Source organism: Physeter macrocephalus, chromosome 8 (genome assembly GCF_002837175.3).
Source record: "Physeter macrocephalus isolate SW-GA chromosome 8, ASM283717v5, whole genome shotgun sequence".
NCBI lineage: Eukaryota > Metazoa > Chordata > Mammalia > Artiodactyla > Physeteridae > Physeter > Physeter macrocephalus.
Genome location: NC_041221.1, coordinates 138,460,206 through 138,475,262, shown reverse-complemented (window position 1 = coordinate 138,475,262; position 15,057 = coordinate 138,460,206). Strand labels below are relative to the sequence as shown.

The window sequence follows — 15,057 nt, the reverse complement described above, 5'->3', positions numbered from 1 at the left end:
GCCTTTCCCGTTGCGGAGCACAGGCTCCGGACTCGCAGGCTCAGCGGCCATGGCTCACGGGCCCAGCCGCTCCGCGGCATGTGGGATCCTCCCATACCAGGGCGCGAACCCGGTTCCCCTGCATCGGCAGGCAGACGCGCAACCACTGCGCCACCAGGGAAGCCCCCTATGTGCTTTTCAATGAAAATGTTTCTCCAGAGAAAGGGAGGAAAGTTGAGCACCCCACAAATATCTGCGCATATGGAGACTCCAGCCCCGTTTCCAGGGAGCGTCTCCTCGTGTTCAGAGGGAAGATGTAGTGCTTCACTGTCTTCCCGTCTCCCATCCTTCTGTCCCCTGTGTGCAGACAGGGATGGCTTGATCTGCAGCTTAGGCACGTCTGCTTTCACACATCCTTAACGTTCACCTGCTGCCTCGTGTGATAAAATTAATATTGGGCATGGATCTAATTGATTTTCTCCTAATCGCCATCTTCTTCCTTACATGCTCCCAGAATATGCTTTAAGACCTGATCCAGAGCTGCCTCTGTTTCCATCTAACCATAAACTCGGCACTATTTCAAGCTTAGAGGAATTTACCAATATCGTCTGATCTGTCCTGATCTGCACTGTACATTGCTTAGTACAAAACCTTAGGTGACCGTGGCTGTCGTGGAAATATGAGAAGCATCTCACCCCACAGCTCGATGCTGTGTTTGTGGCAGATGTGGGTGAGGCCAGGCCTGTACCAAGTGTTCTCCGTTACAGACCACAGCAAGAACGACCCCAGTCAGATACCTAAGGGGGACACAGGCTATTGTTCTATGGGAAGCCAATCCCAGTACGGGTCAAAGCCCTAAAACTGTGCATATCTGCTGATCCAGAAATTCTTCCAGGAATTGATCATAAAGAAATAATCATGAATATGAACAGATTTAGCTATGAGGATGATTATAGTGGATTTACTCATAAAAGCAACATATCTGAAACAACCTCAGTGGTTGCACCAATGTGCAGCCATATTATGGGATACGACGACCTCTTTAAAAGCAGTGATCCTCCGAGGGTGGGGAAGATTTGTGTTCAGGAGTAATGATAAGGAAAGCCATTACTTCTGAACGACAAAGGGATAAAAAACATTTTCTGTAACAAAGAAAGAGATGCCAATCCAGATATGGAGTCTCTTTCCTCTTCAAAGCAAAGTGGGTCATTTTTCTGATTTGTGCCTTTACTGTAACTCAGAGAGAATATTATATATATATATATATATAATGTATACAATAAATATCATATTTATATAACTATATAAAAATAAACGTATATAATAATAGTACCACTGCCACACCTGCCAGCATTTACTGAGAACCATTTGAAGTGCTTTATTCCTCACAACAAGCCTATAAGGAAACTGTTATCCCTGTTTTCCAGAAGAGGAGACTGAGGCCATGCAATGGCAGATTACTGGCCCACGTCACACAGCCAGAGAGCAGCCGAGGAGGACTCTCACCCAGGCGCCTGGTGCCCATGAGTGCTTTCAACCACCGCGTTCTCCTGGCTCCCTGAATGCACACATCTAAGAGCAGTTATCCTGCCGACTTACCATTACCTATTCACTTGTCTACTTCCTTTACTCAAATGTGAGCTCCTTACAGACGAGGTCACGTTTTTATACTCCTTGGTGTCTGCGTGTGATTAAACAGGAACTAACAACAGTAGTAGCAGCTCTCAGTCGATGGCCCTTGCCATGTCTAGGCCTGTGCCAGCTGCCTAGCTGCCTAAGTTCATTGTATCTGCACCACTTCCCTGTGAGGTAGGCCCTATTATCCCTACTTTACAGACAAGTAAACTGAGGCTGAGAGAAGGTAGAAGGCTTGCCTGAATGCTGTTGCCGGCACAGGGACCCAGGGCTGCCTGCCTTCGGGCACAGCTGGGACCCTCGACTCCCACCCTCTACCACTGGACTCCCTCATTACAAAGGCTGAAACCAGACTGGAGATTTGAGGGCCTAGTAACCCAACTGCTGCAAAGAACTCAGAAATCCAGAGGTGAAAACAAGATTCGATACAGTTGTGGTGAGAACACTCTGCTACTTGCAACAAGGAGGGCAATGCTCTCCTATTAATCCATGAATTAATTCTACACATTTACTAAGCATCCACTGTGTGTCAGGCCCAGGAGAGGTGGAGGGGAAGGACGAGCAAGCCAAACAAGGTCCCTGTGCAGAGAGAGCCCCATTCCAGTGGGGCGTGTGACTCGCACGAATAAGCACTGAGGTACAATCCGAGAAAAGGAAGGGAAACTGGTTCTAGGGGAGCCGCTAACAAAAGACGGGCCGAAGAAGTGACGCCTAAGCTTAGATCTGATTGTGCAGCTGGAGGAAAAGGGGCTCAGCTGTCTGCCCACAGGGGATTGGGAAAGAGGATCCTGGGCAGCGCGGCCCTCCCTTTCATCCTCAGCACCCCTGCTTCCTGTCCTGTCGAGGTTACTCAGCCACGGAACCCGGGAGGGTACAATGGCCGATACAGTGTCCTCAAGGACACAAAAGGCAGCAACGCACACAGAAAGGCTGGAGGTGAGCACCCCGGGCAGCTGGGAGGAGGCCTGGATGTACTCCGGGGACCACGTTGGCCCTGAGTAGTGGAACTCACGTTTCTCTGGTGACTGCATGGTGTGGAAGAGCGTCAGGGGCCTCTCGCTGCAGGATGGGGGCTTGGAGTCACTGCTCTTCTTCCGAGACAGGTGCAGCTGGGCATTGGTGAGGGGCGCGTCAGGCACAGTGTTAAATATCTGCAAAATAGTTTCAAAAAGTGGTTACACGCTACTGTGAACTGGGGAGATAGCACAGGTCCAGACAAGTATGACCGAAAAGCTTGATGGAGTCTAAGAATCAGCAAGAAAAAGACTGAAAAAGACCACCAGGATTTGCTCAGGACTCTATTTTTTTTTTAAACATCTTTATTGGAGTATAATTGCTTTACAATGGTGTGTTAGTTTCTGCTTTACAACAAAGTGAATCAGTTATACATATACATATGTTCCCATATCTCTTCCCTCTATTTTAAACATCTCTAGGAACTGGCACGAAACATCCTCCTTTGGAAGCGCATCCCAAGGTTCGGGAACCATTCACTTCCACTTCTCACCCCTTCTGCTATCATTTCCACAGATCTGCTTTTTGTTGTTCTCTCCGGAGCCAATGGAAAGCTGCTGTGCTAAATATTAGCCATTGTCTGCGAAGAGGGCTTAAAGTTTTTTGACCACCTCTGTCCAGAACGGATGAACTAAAACTACTTTACTTTTCCTCATTGGTTCTGTTTCCCAGTTCTTAACAACTGCTTCACAACTTTCTGAGGCTGTGAAACATGTATTTAAATAACATCCCCCCAAAGAAGCCCAGAACAGGGCAGCATCTTCTAGTCCTCAATCATCCCCAGATGGAGCGTCTAGTTCAGCAGCTTTGTGTTATCTTTGATGCTGAGCATTCTTTTTCTTATTTAAAAAAGGGAAAAAAGATTGCTTCCCCCAAATCTTGATGATAGAAGTAACATACATACTACAAACAGTTTGGAAAATGTAGAAAAGCATCAAGAAGAAAATAGAAAAATTCTCCCAATTCCACTATTTAGAGGTAACCACTGTTAGCATTTGAGTTTTATTTTCATATGAGGTTTTTTCTTTTAAGCTTTCACTGCAAAAAAAAAAAAAAAAAAAAAGGCCATGGTAAAAATTGAGAAGAAAATGACAGATAAAAATCATGACAATGCTCGTCTTTTTTCCTACAGATCCAAGTACGACAGAATTATTATAATAGCTACCACTTACATGGCGCTTACCATGATTACAGTCACTGCCATGCAAGGTTGGCTCCCTAGGGACCAGTCACTGCATGTATTTTCCATGTAGCTCACTCAGTTCTGAGTGACCTTGAACTTCAAGTACTGTCCTCACCATTTATAATGAAGGACTGAGGCAGAGAGGTTAAGCTGCCACAATTATAGATACACTTACAGATGATAACATAGAAACCTATGTCCCTTTTTTCTCAATTCCTTTTAAAATGCATTATAATAACAACAACACTAATTCATTCAATCTAGAAAGATCTTTTCAGCATCTCCTTTATACCAGGCACTCTGGGTACAACAGTGCTTGAGGTCAACATGTCTCCTGTGGTTAGAGAATTTGCATCTAGGAGCTGTGATTTACTGAGTATCTACCACGTCAAGTGCTTTGTATGAGTTATCTCATTTAATGTTAAAACACACTTCTCCATAATTGGAATTCTATTCTTTATACAGTTTTGTATCCTATATGTTTTCTCTAACATTATATTGTAACATTTCCCCCTTCATGAAGAAAATCTTCACACCTGATTCTTCCTTGTTGCATAACACACCCACTGTATTAAGATATCAATATTTATTGATCCACTCATTATCATCTCTTACTCTCTGGAGCTGGCCTCCTTCTGGATTTTCTCTTTCCCAACAATCATGAGTAATGAGAGCACAGTGGTGGCACCTCCACTCCCCTCACCTATGGGTGGCCCTAGACACATCAGAGTCTTTCTCATGGCTTTCTCTCCTTTGTGTGTGCATTTAAAAGCAGAACTCAGAAGCTGAGATATAGGAAGCAAAGTCATAAGAATGATAAGAATTTCAGCCAAAACAGCTGCTCTCCATGACTTGGCAGGTCCTTGGGCTCCAATGATGCCAGCCAGCTGGTTCAGTCAGTCTTGCTCCCAAACACAGCTGTCTGAAAACAGCATTATCATATTTTCCCTAGGGGACTGAATTTTCAACAAAATAAATTGAATCACTACAAAGCTGAGTTCAATTGGGGAGAGGAGGTAAGGAGAGAAGGGGGACCTAAAACAAAAACAACAAAAACCTTCTGGCTTCCAGAGGAGTTGGAACCCCTAAAAATAAGTACCAGTGTTACACATGTCGCCGGGCTCCTTCTGAGCATCTCCAAGGGAAGAAAAGAGACATTATGGTTGTTGCTGAGCTCAAGGACCACTAAGCTCCTCAGAAGCTCTCTCCCCCTTTGTTCTGTCCTCCAACAATGCTGAGCCAGGGCTGCTCCTAAGTGACACCCCGTGCACCATTACCACTGGCACTTGCTCTTATATAGGAGTGTTTGCCCCTGCCAGCCACTGTGCAAGGTACTTTACATGACTTATCTCTAAGTCAAAGGTACTAAGCAGGAAGACCATTCCACAAGGAGAGATTTCCAAATGCCACACGGCTTAGCAGGAGATGGCTTAGCAGGAGAGGGGCTGGGATGGGACCCTAGGGCTGCAGTTTCTAACATCTCCACTCCCCACCCTCTGCAGCAGTCCTCAGCATTCAGTTCATCTTCTCCAGCTAATCTACACTACAGAAGCCAGTGCCCACAAGTACAGATTTCAACAAATAATGATATCCCTTAGCACCCTTCTGCCTCTGGCCTTAAGTACAGCATGTTCGGCAATCCGAGCTAAAAAACATCTGAAAATGAATTCAGACACACTGATAGGTCCCCACCTCCTTATGTCTGGCCTCCAAATTTTGTCCCTCTTTTCCTTTTCTTTTCCTTTTTCGTTTCTTTTCTCTTATTTTTTTAAATACTTTTTATTGGAGTATAGTTTCTTTACAATGTTGTGTTAGTTTGTCTCTTCTCCTAAAGAGCTACTGAGAATGAGATCCTCACTCAACCACAATGTGAAGAAAGATAATGCATATGCATTTTCATTTCAACTGTCACCAGAAATGTGAGCATTTCTTCTTTCCTAAAAACTGTAGTAGATGCTGGAGAAACAAAGAAGAGTGAGTCGTGAGGAAGGACCATGGATTTAGACAGATGCGTGGAAAATTGCTTCCAAAACAGGGTTTATACACAGGCAAACGGGAGGAGACACGGAAACACATGAGAATTACATTCTGCTCATTGGCTGTTTTCTCTAAAAGGAAAGCTACTGGAGCATACTAGAATCAGTTCTAGGAGCTGGAGATTTTCACCATGGGCCAGAGCTATAGTCCTGAAGGCCAGCTCTCTGGGTCTCAGTGTGAGCCAGGCCCAGGCTTTTGAAGAACTCTGACAGGGCTATTCTTGAGATCAAATGCACTAATGTGCAAGTGGGGCCTGCTGCGAAATGTGGAGTGCCAGACACGGGACTATCACCACTATTATTACAGATGGTTTTCCCAGGCACAAGGGCACCTCTACAAATCAGACCAAGTCAGAATAGAAGACACAGACTTTCACTAAGGCGTCTGGGCAATCATTCCCCAAATTACTTTTGTTCCTTTAACTCTGAAACTTGAATACATGCAAGTTGTTAAAAGGCTGCTCACTGTCTGGCCACCTTCTCAGCCAGGCCAAAAGATGTGTCTGTGAAAAAAGCTTGAGTTGAATTCTGATGAGAATCCAAATGATTCACAGTTTTGCTGGTGGTTCCACTCCTATTTTGTTTGGAAGGGATGACTTCAAGAGAATCCCGTGAAGTTTCCTTCATTCTGTTGAGAAGAATCAATGTACAAAGGCCTCTGATGAACAATGGAAGCATGAGCTCATGTAATCTCTGAGCAATGAATTTATGGAGCTCTACCTTGTGGCTGGAATAATCTACTCATTTCACAGAGACTTTCCAACTTAACACAAAAGGGGGGGATTTATTCTGTGCCCCAAGTGCCCCATTAATTCTGTTCAAACTTACAAACGAATTCTGACTTAGTCAGGAATGCCTTAGAAATAAAAGTTACAAGGAAGGCTGTAAGCCTTCTGGAAGCTACCGGGGAAGTAAGATTGTAAAATAAAAATATGATTATGGATAACGCTCCCAAGTATCCCCAATTTCAAGCTTCCTGTAAGTGGAATTAGCAGACCTGTAAATACCAAGCTGCTGTTTCTCCTGAAGCTGTGTGGCAGAGTGGTCAGGGGTGGCTGGGCCTCTGCCGTCACATACAGCTGTTCAGTGGGCAGGACCTACAGCTAACACTGACTTCACTGTCAGAGACATTGGCATCAATGCCATGTCACGGATGTCACCTATATGTGGAATCTAAAAAAAAGGTACAAATGAACTTATTTATAAAACAGAAATAGAGTCACAGATGTAGAAAACAAGCCTATGGTTATCAAGGGGGAAAGGGAGGGAGGGATAAACTGGGAGATTGGGATTGACATAGACGCACTACTATATATAAAATAGATAACTAATAAGAACCTACCTTATAGCATGGGGAACTCTGCTCAATACTCTGTAATGACCTATATGGGAAAAGAATCTAATATATGTATAACTGATTCATTTTGCTATACAGCAGAAACTAACACAACATTGTAAATCAACTATACTCCAATAAAAATTAATTAAAAAATAAACCTAAACACCATCCAAAAAGAAAAAAATATATATATATATATAGGAAAGGAATTTACAGTCATTATATGGGTAGAAAGCAAATAGGTGTTGGAGCTATACAGACTTGGGTTCAACTCGGGCAAGAGCCTTAACCCCTCTGAGACTGTTTCCCTTGTGTAAATGGGGATCTAACACCTGTCTTGCAGGGATACTGAAAAGCTAATGCATATTAAATGCTGAGCACAGAACCTGACAGAGTGGGCAGGAGGTAGTGGTGGTATAAGTGACAATAAAAATATCCAAAGTTTATTGAGTGTTTATCATGCTGTTATTTACATGGATTATCTCAGGATTTTACTCTACTATTATTCTTGTCATCTTGTAGGTGAGGAAACTGATACTCATTGAGACTAACTGATTTGTTCAAGGTCACCTAAATGAGTACTGCTGGACTGGGACTTAAGACAGCTTAGCTGGACTGTCTGGGTCTTAATCACCTGTGGCCTTTATACATGTCAGTAATTTGAGAGACAGAGGACAAAATGCAAAGATCATAAGTTCTGGAGCCTGATGGATCTGATTTTAGTCACTCACTAGCTCTGTGACTTTGAGCAAGTTATATAACTCTGATCTTTAGCTGCCACATCTGTAAAAACTCCCGGGACTGAGGCGAGGACTGAAGCACCTAACACTGTTTGACACTCAGTGTTCAAAAGACATGATTGCATTCAATAAAAAAGTATAAGAAGGGAAATAACTGGAGACTCAGCAATGAATTATCTGCAGTCAGGACATGAGAATTTAATTTATAAGTGCAAATTTAATTACTGCTCTTTGTATAACATCAATCTCAACTGCTTACAACATTAGAATTTGCTGTTCTTTTCCCCTTGCATTGTCTACAAAATTCAAATTTCACTGGCCCCCCTCGGGCCCATCTTGACATTGGAGATCACTGACACTTGTGGAATTTATTCTTAGCCATGTCACATACACATTTTTATACCTTTTCCAATCCCATCTGTAACATGCTCCTGCAATTTACAAGGATTAGAAGCCTTCCCGTAACATGTGTGGTGTACTCTTTATTACGTGCTGTGATTTTTATGGGAGGAAAATTAGGTCATGATAAAGCGTTCCTGGTCTGTAACTGTAAAGTAGCTCTGAGACAATAAATCAATGACAGAGGCCTGTGATTACAAGGCAAAAGAGAAAGTCTTCTATAAGAGAAGAGACTAAGCATTTTCCTAAAACATAAATGTATCAGGGTTTCAAGTAACAAAAAATAATAACAAGTTATGGGCTTGGTTAATCTGAGGAGTATCTGCTTTGGAGGTGGAGGACTAGGCCTACGGAGTATGGCTCACACGCTGCCCACTCTTTCTGTCCACAGGCTGTAGAACAGGACTGCTCAGGGCACGAGAAGCCATAAACCCAGCACCTTTCTGCTGGAAAGCCAGGCAAGTCTTTGCAGGGCTCATTTAATATACCAATTAAGAAGCCAAATTCAGAGGCTACAGCCACAGAGAGGTTTTTTTTAAGGAGAGTTGGAAGTCTGATGTCCTGTTGATATCAGCATTTTAGCCCAGGGAATGACATTTTGGAAAGTAGTTTGAGTAGTTTTATTAAAAGTCCATCAAAAGAAAACAATTCCATTTAGTAACTGGCAGTATATATAGTCAACCTGGGTAATCCATGGGATGCTGTGATTTTCCTTATCTCCAGAAAGATTCTATTTCCTGTTATCTTTGCTGACAGAGAGGAATAGATTAAAACATAACAAAACGCCACCCTTATTTGAGAACCATTAAAGGAGCTCAAACAATGATTGGTTTATCTGGGGCTTTATTGGCTGGGGGTGGGGGGGCTGCAGAATACAGATGTTCAGATCCACAACCTTATGACACTAACGAAGAACTGTTTGCACAGCACTTGACACTGCAAATAGAAGAAAAGCCTGTGACAGAAGCATTCCAGCTGAGCATATAAGTAAATCTAGCTTATTTCTAAACCTAACATGGACAGGACCAAAAAGAATATACTCAGAAACCAATGTAAGCAAAGGTAACAACAACAACAATACATCAACGAACAGATGAAAAAAGCCATGGTCATGAGGCACAAGATTAGCTTCCCAAGCAGGCCACAGTAACAGGAGTTAAGTGTGCAAGCATTCTTCTTCTTCTTCTTCATCATCATCATCAACATCACCATCATCATCAATTTTGCATATCAACAGCCGCTTGAAATAACAAGGAAATGAAATACAACTGCCCAACACTTGTCAGTTGCCAGAAACTGTTCAAATCAATTGCAGTCTATTAATTGATGCACATTTTGTGTACAAACCCTAACACTGATACAATGGATTCCAAAGCCACCAACATCTTCGTGAAAGCAGATCAGGCAGTTTGGTGGGCCCAAATCAACTCAAAGCAAGACAACCTTGAAAAACACTACCATTTTAACAGGAACGCAAGTTTGCTTAGGACTTGCTGCTTACAGTAGCTGTTAAGCAAGGACATCGATGGTTGCTCGCTCTTCTCCTTGACATATAAGATTAAAAGTTAACGTATTAAAAAGGGGCACTGATCTTTGGGCATTTCTAAGAATTAACAACTCAAAGATCACCACTCCTACCTCTTCCAAAGCCTACTGATGGACTAGAAAAAGAATCATGATAACTTATTTTGTAAAACATCAATAGCCATTAAAAGGAACAATACTGATAAAAGCACATGGTGCATGGGCACATGTGCACACCCATGTCCTGCTTCATGTGCAGAAACCCTTTTGAATGCCACAGACAAAAGAAACATCGTGGACGGTTCAAAACAATCCTACTATTACATGTTGGAACTTAACAGGAAGATGTTAAGACATACACATAATCTGAGATTTCATGTTTAACCAAATCTATGAAAAGGTGGCAGTTTGATTCTTGACAGGATTGTTTTTCCTAGACATTTAAATTTTTCAAAGTCATTGGCAAGCTAACCTTTAAAAAGAGAAATAAAAGGAAAACCTTGTAAGAAATTGCAGAATTTCTGGGCTTTTCGGTATCTTGAACAATGACAGCGTTCAGTATTTTGAAATCTTAACTAGATGCATATAAATATTGATAACTTCCACTATAACCCCAAGTATTGGGCTAATTGATGTTTTAAGGCTCAGGGTGTGAGCTGGGTAAAGATTCTGTGCATATAGAAATGGTAACTTAAAATAATTATTACCTTAAAACAAACAGAGAAAGAGCAAAAGTCTTTGCCCTCTTAACTTTTAACTCTGAAATCTGACTACAGATAAAAAGAGCCAGACTCTCAAGTCTGTTCTTTAGCTTTCAGATAATCCAAGTCGAGTCCAGGGTATGGAGCTGTTGATGGGAAATGATGCCATGAGCTACTATTTCCCTTTAGGAAGTCTGGCAAAAAGACCCAAATAAAAGCCATTAGGATCCTACTCTACCCTATAACAAGTAAAGGCTGTAGGTCAAAGGTTACAGTATCTGAGCAAGACTTTTAAAATATATAGCCACAAGTTTACTACAGTGTGGTAAACTCTATGGTTTTGTTTTTATTTAATGAGGGATTCTGATATCAGCAACCAGAGTACAATCTGGTTCACCTTCCAGGGATGTCTTTCTCAAGTGCTGATACAATCATTTTACCTCTCTACTTGGAATCCCCTGAGAGCTCCCATTTTTCAGAAGTAAATGCCAACCTTTTCCCATAGCTTTCAAGACCCTTGACAGATAGGCTCAATCCAATCTCTGGCATCATCTCTGACCACTTGCTAACATAACCCAAAATTCTTTCACAACCATTTCATTTTAATACACACGAGTTGATTGATGTTGATTAACTGATTAATGTTCCTCTGGAAGGCTGTCCCCCCATCTCCACTCTTGCTCTGCCTAGAAATTGTCTATTTATCTCTCAGAGCCAGGTACAAGCAGAATTAAATTATTTCTCCTCAATGGTACCATACACTTTATTCATCTTACTGGATGTCACTTAGCACACTATATTATGGTTAGTTATATCCTGAGAAAAGAGGAAAGCCTTGGAAAAAAAAGGTCCTGTCTCATTTATCTTAGGTCAAGAGTAGGTGCTCAATAAATGCAGTCACTAGAGATTAACAGGAATAGATTTAATAGCTTGGGTTATGAAAGGAGTCCTAAGTTCAACCCCAGTTCCTCTCCTAAAAAGCTGTTTTTTCAACTCTCTGGACTCTAGGTTCAAAATTTGTAAAATAGAGCTAAAAATACTGACCTTATAGTGTTGCTGTGAAAAATAAGTGATATGATGAATATAAGGCTGCTTAGCACAATGCCTTGCGGACAATAAGCTGTAAGTAAAAGTTAACTATTACTATCATTATTATTATTACTGCTAGACTGTGTACATTAAAAAGGCCCATTACCTTCAACTGAGTAAATAAATCAGTATGTATTAACAACATGGAAAAAGAACAATTATCAGGAGCCCCCATGCATAATCCATACCTTCTGGCTTTTTCCTCTCTGCCTTCACTTATTTTGGGATATATATTTTGTACAAATTGGTCCAAACATTGCTCCCCTCCCCAGGACTGTGCAGGAGGTGAAGGACCAAGTTTCTGAAGCATCACAACAGGGTAAGTATGTGGTTAGCATACTTACTTTGACCAAACTGAATGTCTTTGAGAAACACATCACTAAGGCTCCCACGAACGAGAAACAGGTGGGTTCTCTGGGACAAGAGATGATCAGCAGGGGGTGTTTCTAAACAAACAGGTGCTGTCTTTTTTCTTCTTTTTCTAAACAAAGCTTCTGTCTCCCTCTTTTTTTGAATTCTTGAATTTTATTTATTTTCTTACACAGCAGGTTCTCATTAGTCATCAATTTTATTCACATCAGTGTATACATGTCAATCCCAATCGCCCAATTCATCACACCACCACCACCACCACCCCGCCGCTTTCCCCCCTTGGTGTACATATGTTTGTTCTCTACATCTGTGTCTCAATTTCTGCCCTGCAAACTGGTACAGCTGTACCATTTTTCTAGTTTCCACATATATGTGTTAATATATGATATTTGTTTTTCTCTTTCTGAATTACTTCACTCTGTATGACAGTCTCTAGATGCATCCACATCTCTACAAATGACCCAAATTCATTCATTTTTATGGCTGAATGATATTTAATTGTATATATGTACCACATCTTCTTTATCCATTCATCTGTCAATGGGCATTTAGGGTGCTTCCATGACCTGGCTATTGTAAATAGTGCTGCAATGAACATTGCAGTGCATGTGTCTTTTTGAATTATGGTTTTCTCTGGGTATATGCCCAGTAGTGGGATTGCTGGGTCATATGGTAATTCTATTTTTACTTCTTTAAGGAACCTCCATAATGCTCTCCATAGTCGCTGTATCAATTTACATTCCCACCAACAGTGCGAGAGGGCTCCCTTTTCTCCAAAACCTCTCCAGCATTTGCTGTTTGTAGATTTGCTGATGATGCCCATTCTAACAGGTGTGAGGTTTTGCAAATACTTTCTCCCATTCTGAGGGTTGTTTTTTCGTCTTGTTTATGGTTTCCTTTGCTGTGCAAAAGCTTTGAAGTTTCATTAGGTCCCATTTGTTTATTTTTGCTTTTATTTCCATTACTTTAGGAGGTGAATCAAAAAATATCGTGCTGTGATTTATGTCAAAGACTGCTCTTCCTATGTTTCCCTCTAAGAGTTTTATAAGTGTCCGGTCTTACATTTAGGTCTCTAATCCATTTTGAGTTTATTTTTGTGTATGGTGTTAGGGAGTGTTCTAATTTCATTCTTTTACATGTAGCTGTCCAGTTTTCCCAGCACAATTATTGAAGAGACTGTGTTTTCTCAGTTGTATATCCTTGCCTCCTTTGTCATAGATTAGCTGACCACAGGTGCGTGGGTTTATCTCTGAGCTTTCTCTCTTGTTCCATTGATCTACTTTTCTGTTTTTGTGCCAGTAGCATATTGTCTTGATTACGGTAGCTTTGTAGTATAGTCTGAAGTCAGGGAGTCTGATTCCTCCAGCTCTGCTTTTTTGCCTCAAGATTCCTTTGGCTATTCGGGGTCTTTTGTGTCTCCATACACATTTTAAGATTTTTTGTTCTAGTTTTGCAAAAAATGCCATTGGTAATTTGATAGGGATTGCATTGAATCTGTAGATTGCTATGGGTAGTATAGTCATTTTCACATTACTGATTCTTCCAGTCCAAGAACATGGTATGTCTCTCCATCTGCTGGTATCATCTTTAATTTCTTTCATCAGTGTCTTGCAGTTTTCTGCATACAGGTCTTTTGTCTCCCTAGGTAGGTTTATTCCTAGGCATTTTATTCTTTTTGTTGCAATGGTAAATGGGAGTGTTTGCTTAATTTCTCTTTCAGATTTTTCATCATTAGTGTATAGGAATGCAAGAGATTTCTGTGCATTAATTTTGTATCCTGCAACTTTACCAAATTCATCGATCAGCTCTAGTAGTTTTCTGGTGGCTTCTTTAGGATTCTCTATGCAGAGTACCATGTCATCTGCAAACAGTGACAGTTTTACTTCTTCTTTTCCAATTTGTATTCCTTTTATTTCTTTTTCTTCTCCGATTGCCATGGCTAGAACTTCGAAGACTATGTTGAATAATAGTGGTGAGAGTGGACATCCTTGTCTTGTTCCTGATCTTAGAGGAAATGCTTTCAGTTTTTCACCATTGAGAATGGTATTTGCTGGGTTTGTCACATATGGCCTTTATTATGTTGAGGCAGTTTGTCTGGTTTTGGTATCAGGGTGATGGTGGCCTCACAGAATGAGCTTGGGAGTGTTCCTTCCTCTGCAACTTTTCAGAAGAGTTTGAGAAGGGTGGGTATTATTAGCTCTTCTCTAAATGTTTGATAGAATTCACCTGTGAAGCCATCTGCTACTGGACTTTTGTTTGTTGGAAATTCTTGTATTGCTATAAACTTCCCTCTTAGAGCTGCTTTTGCTGCATCCAGTATGTTTTGGATCATCGTGTTTTCATTGTCATTTGTCTCTAGGTATTTTTCAATTTCTTCCTGCTTGTCTTGGAAGGTTATACCTTTCTAAGAATTTCTCCATTTCTTCCAAGTTGTCCATTGTATTGGCATAGAGTTGTATATAGTATGATCCTTTGTATCTTTGTCCCTTGCTATTGTTTTCTTTGTTTCTATTTCATTTATTTCTGCTCTGATCTTTATGATTTCTTTCCTTCTGCTAACTTTGGGTTTTGTTCATTCTTCTTCCTCTAGTTCCTTTAGGGGTAAGGTTAGATTGTTTATTTGAGATTTTTCTTGTTTCTTGAGATAGGCTTGTATTGCTAAAAACTTCCCTCTTAGAGCTGCTTTTGCTGCATCCAATATGTTTTGGATCATCGTGTTTTCATTGTCATTTGTCTCTAGGTATTTTTCGATTTCCTCCTTGATTTATTCAGCGATCTCTTGGTTATTCAGTAACGTATTGTTTAGCCTCTATGTGTTTCTATTTTTTACAGGATTTTTCCTGTAATTGATATCTACTCTTATAGCGTTGTGGTCAGAAAAGATGCTTGATATGATTTCAATTTTCTTAAATTTACTGGGGCTTGATTTGTGACCCAAGATGTCATCTATCCTGGAAAATGTTCCATGCACACTTGAGAAGAAAGTGTAATCTGCTGTTTTGGGATGGAATGTCCTATAAATATCAATTAAATCTATCTGGTCTGT

General features: G+C 41.1%; 1 protein-coding gene across 8 annotated transcripts in view; it reads right to left on the bottom strand.

Annotated features, from left to right (window-relative positions):
- The window catches only part of ARHGAP26 (Rho GTPase activating protein 26), a 491,973-nt gene that overhangs the window by 86,904 nt on the left and 390,012 nt on the right, over positions 1 to 15,057 (bottom strand). For all 8 annotated transcript variants that reach the window (XM_028493332.2, XM_028493329.2, XM_028493328.2 and 5 more), the window contains one exon: positions 2,627 to 2,765. In XM_028493332.2, the coding sequence (XP_028349133.1) occupies positions 2,627 to 2,765 (139 nt within the window). The remainder of the gene's footprint in view (positions 1 to 2,626; positions 2,766 to 15,057) is intronic.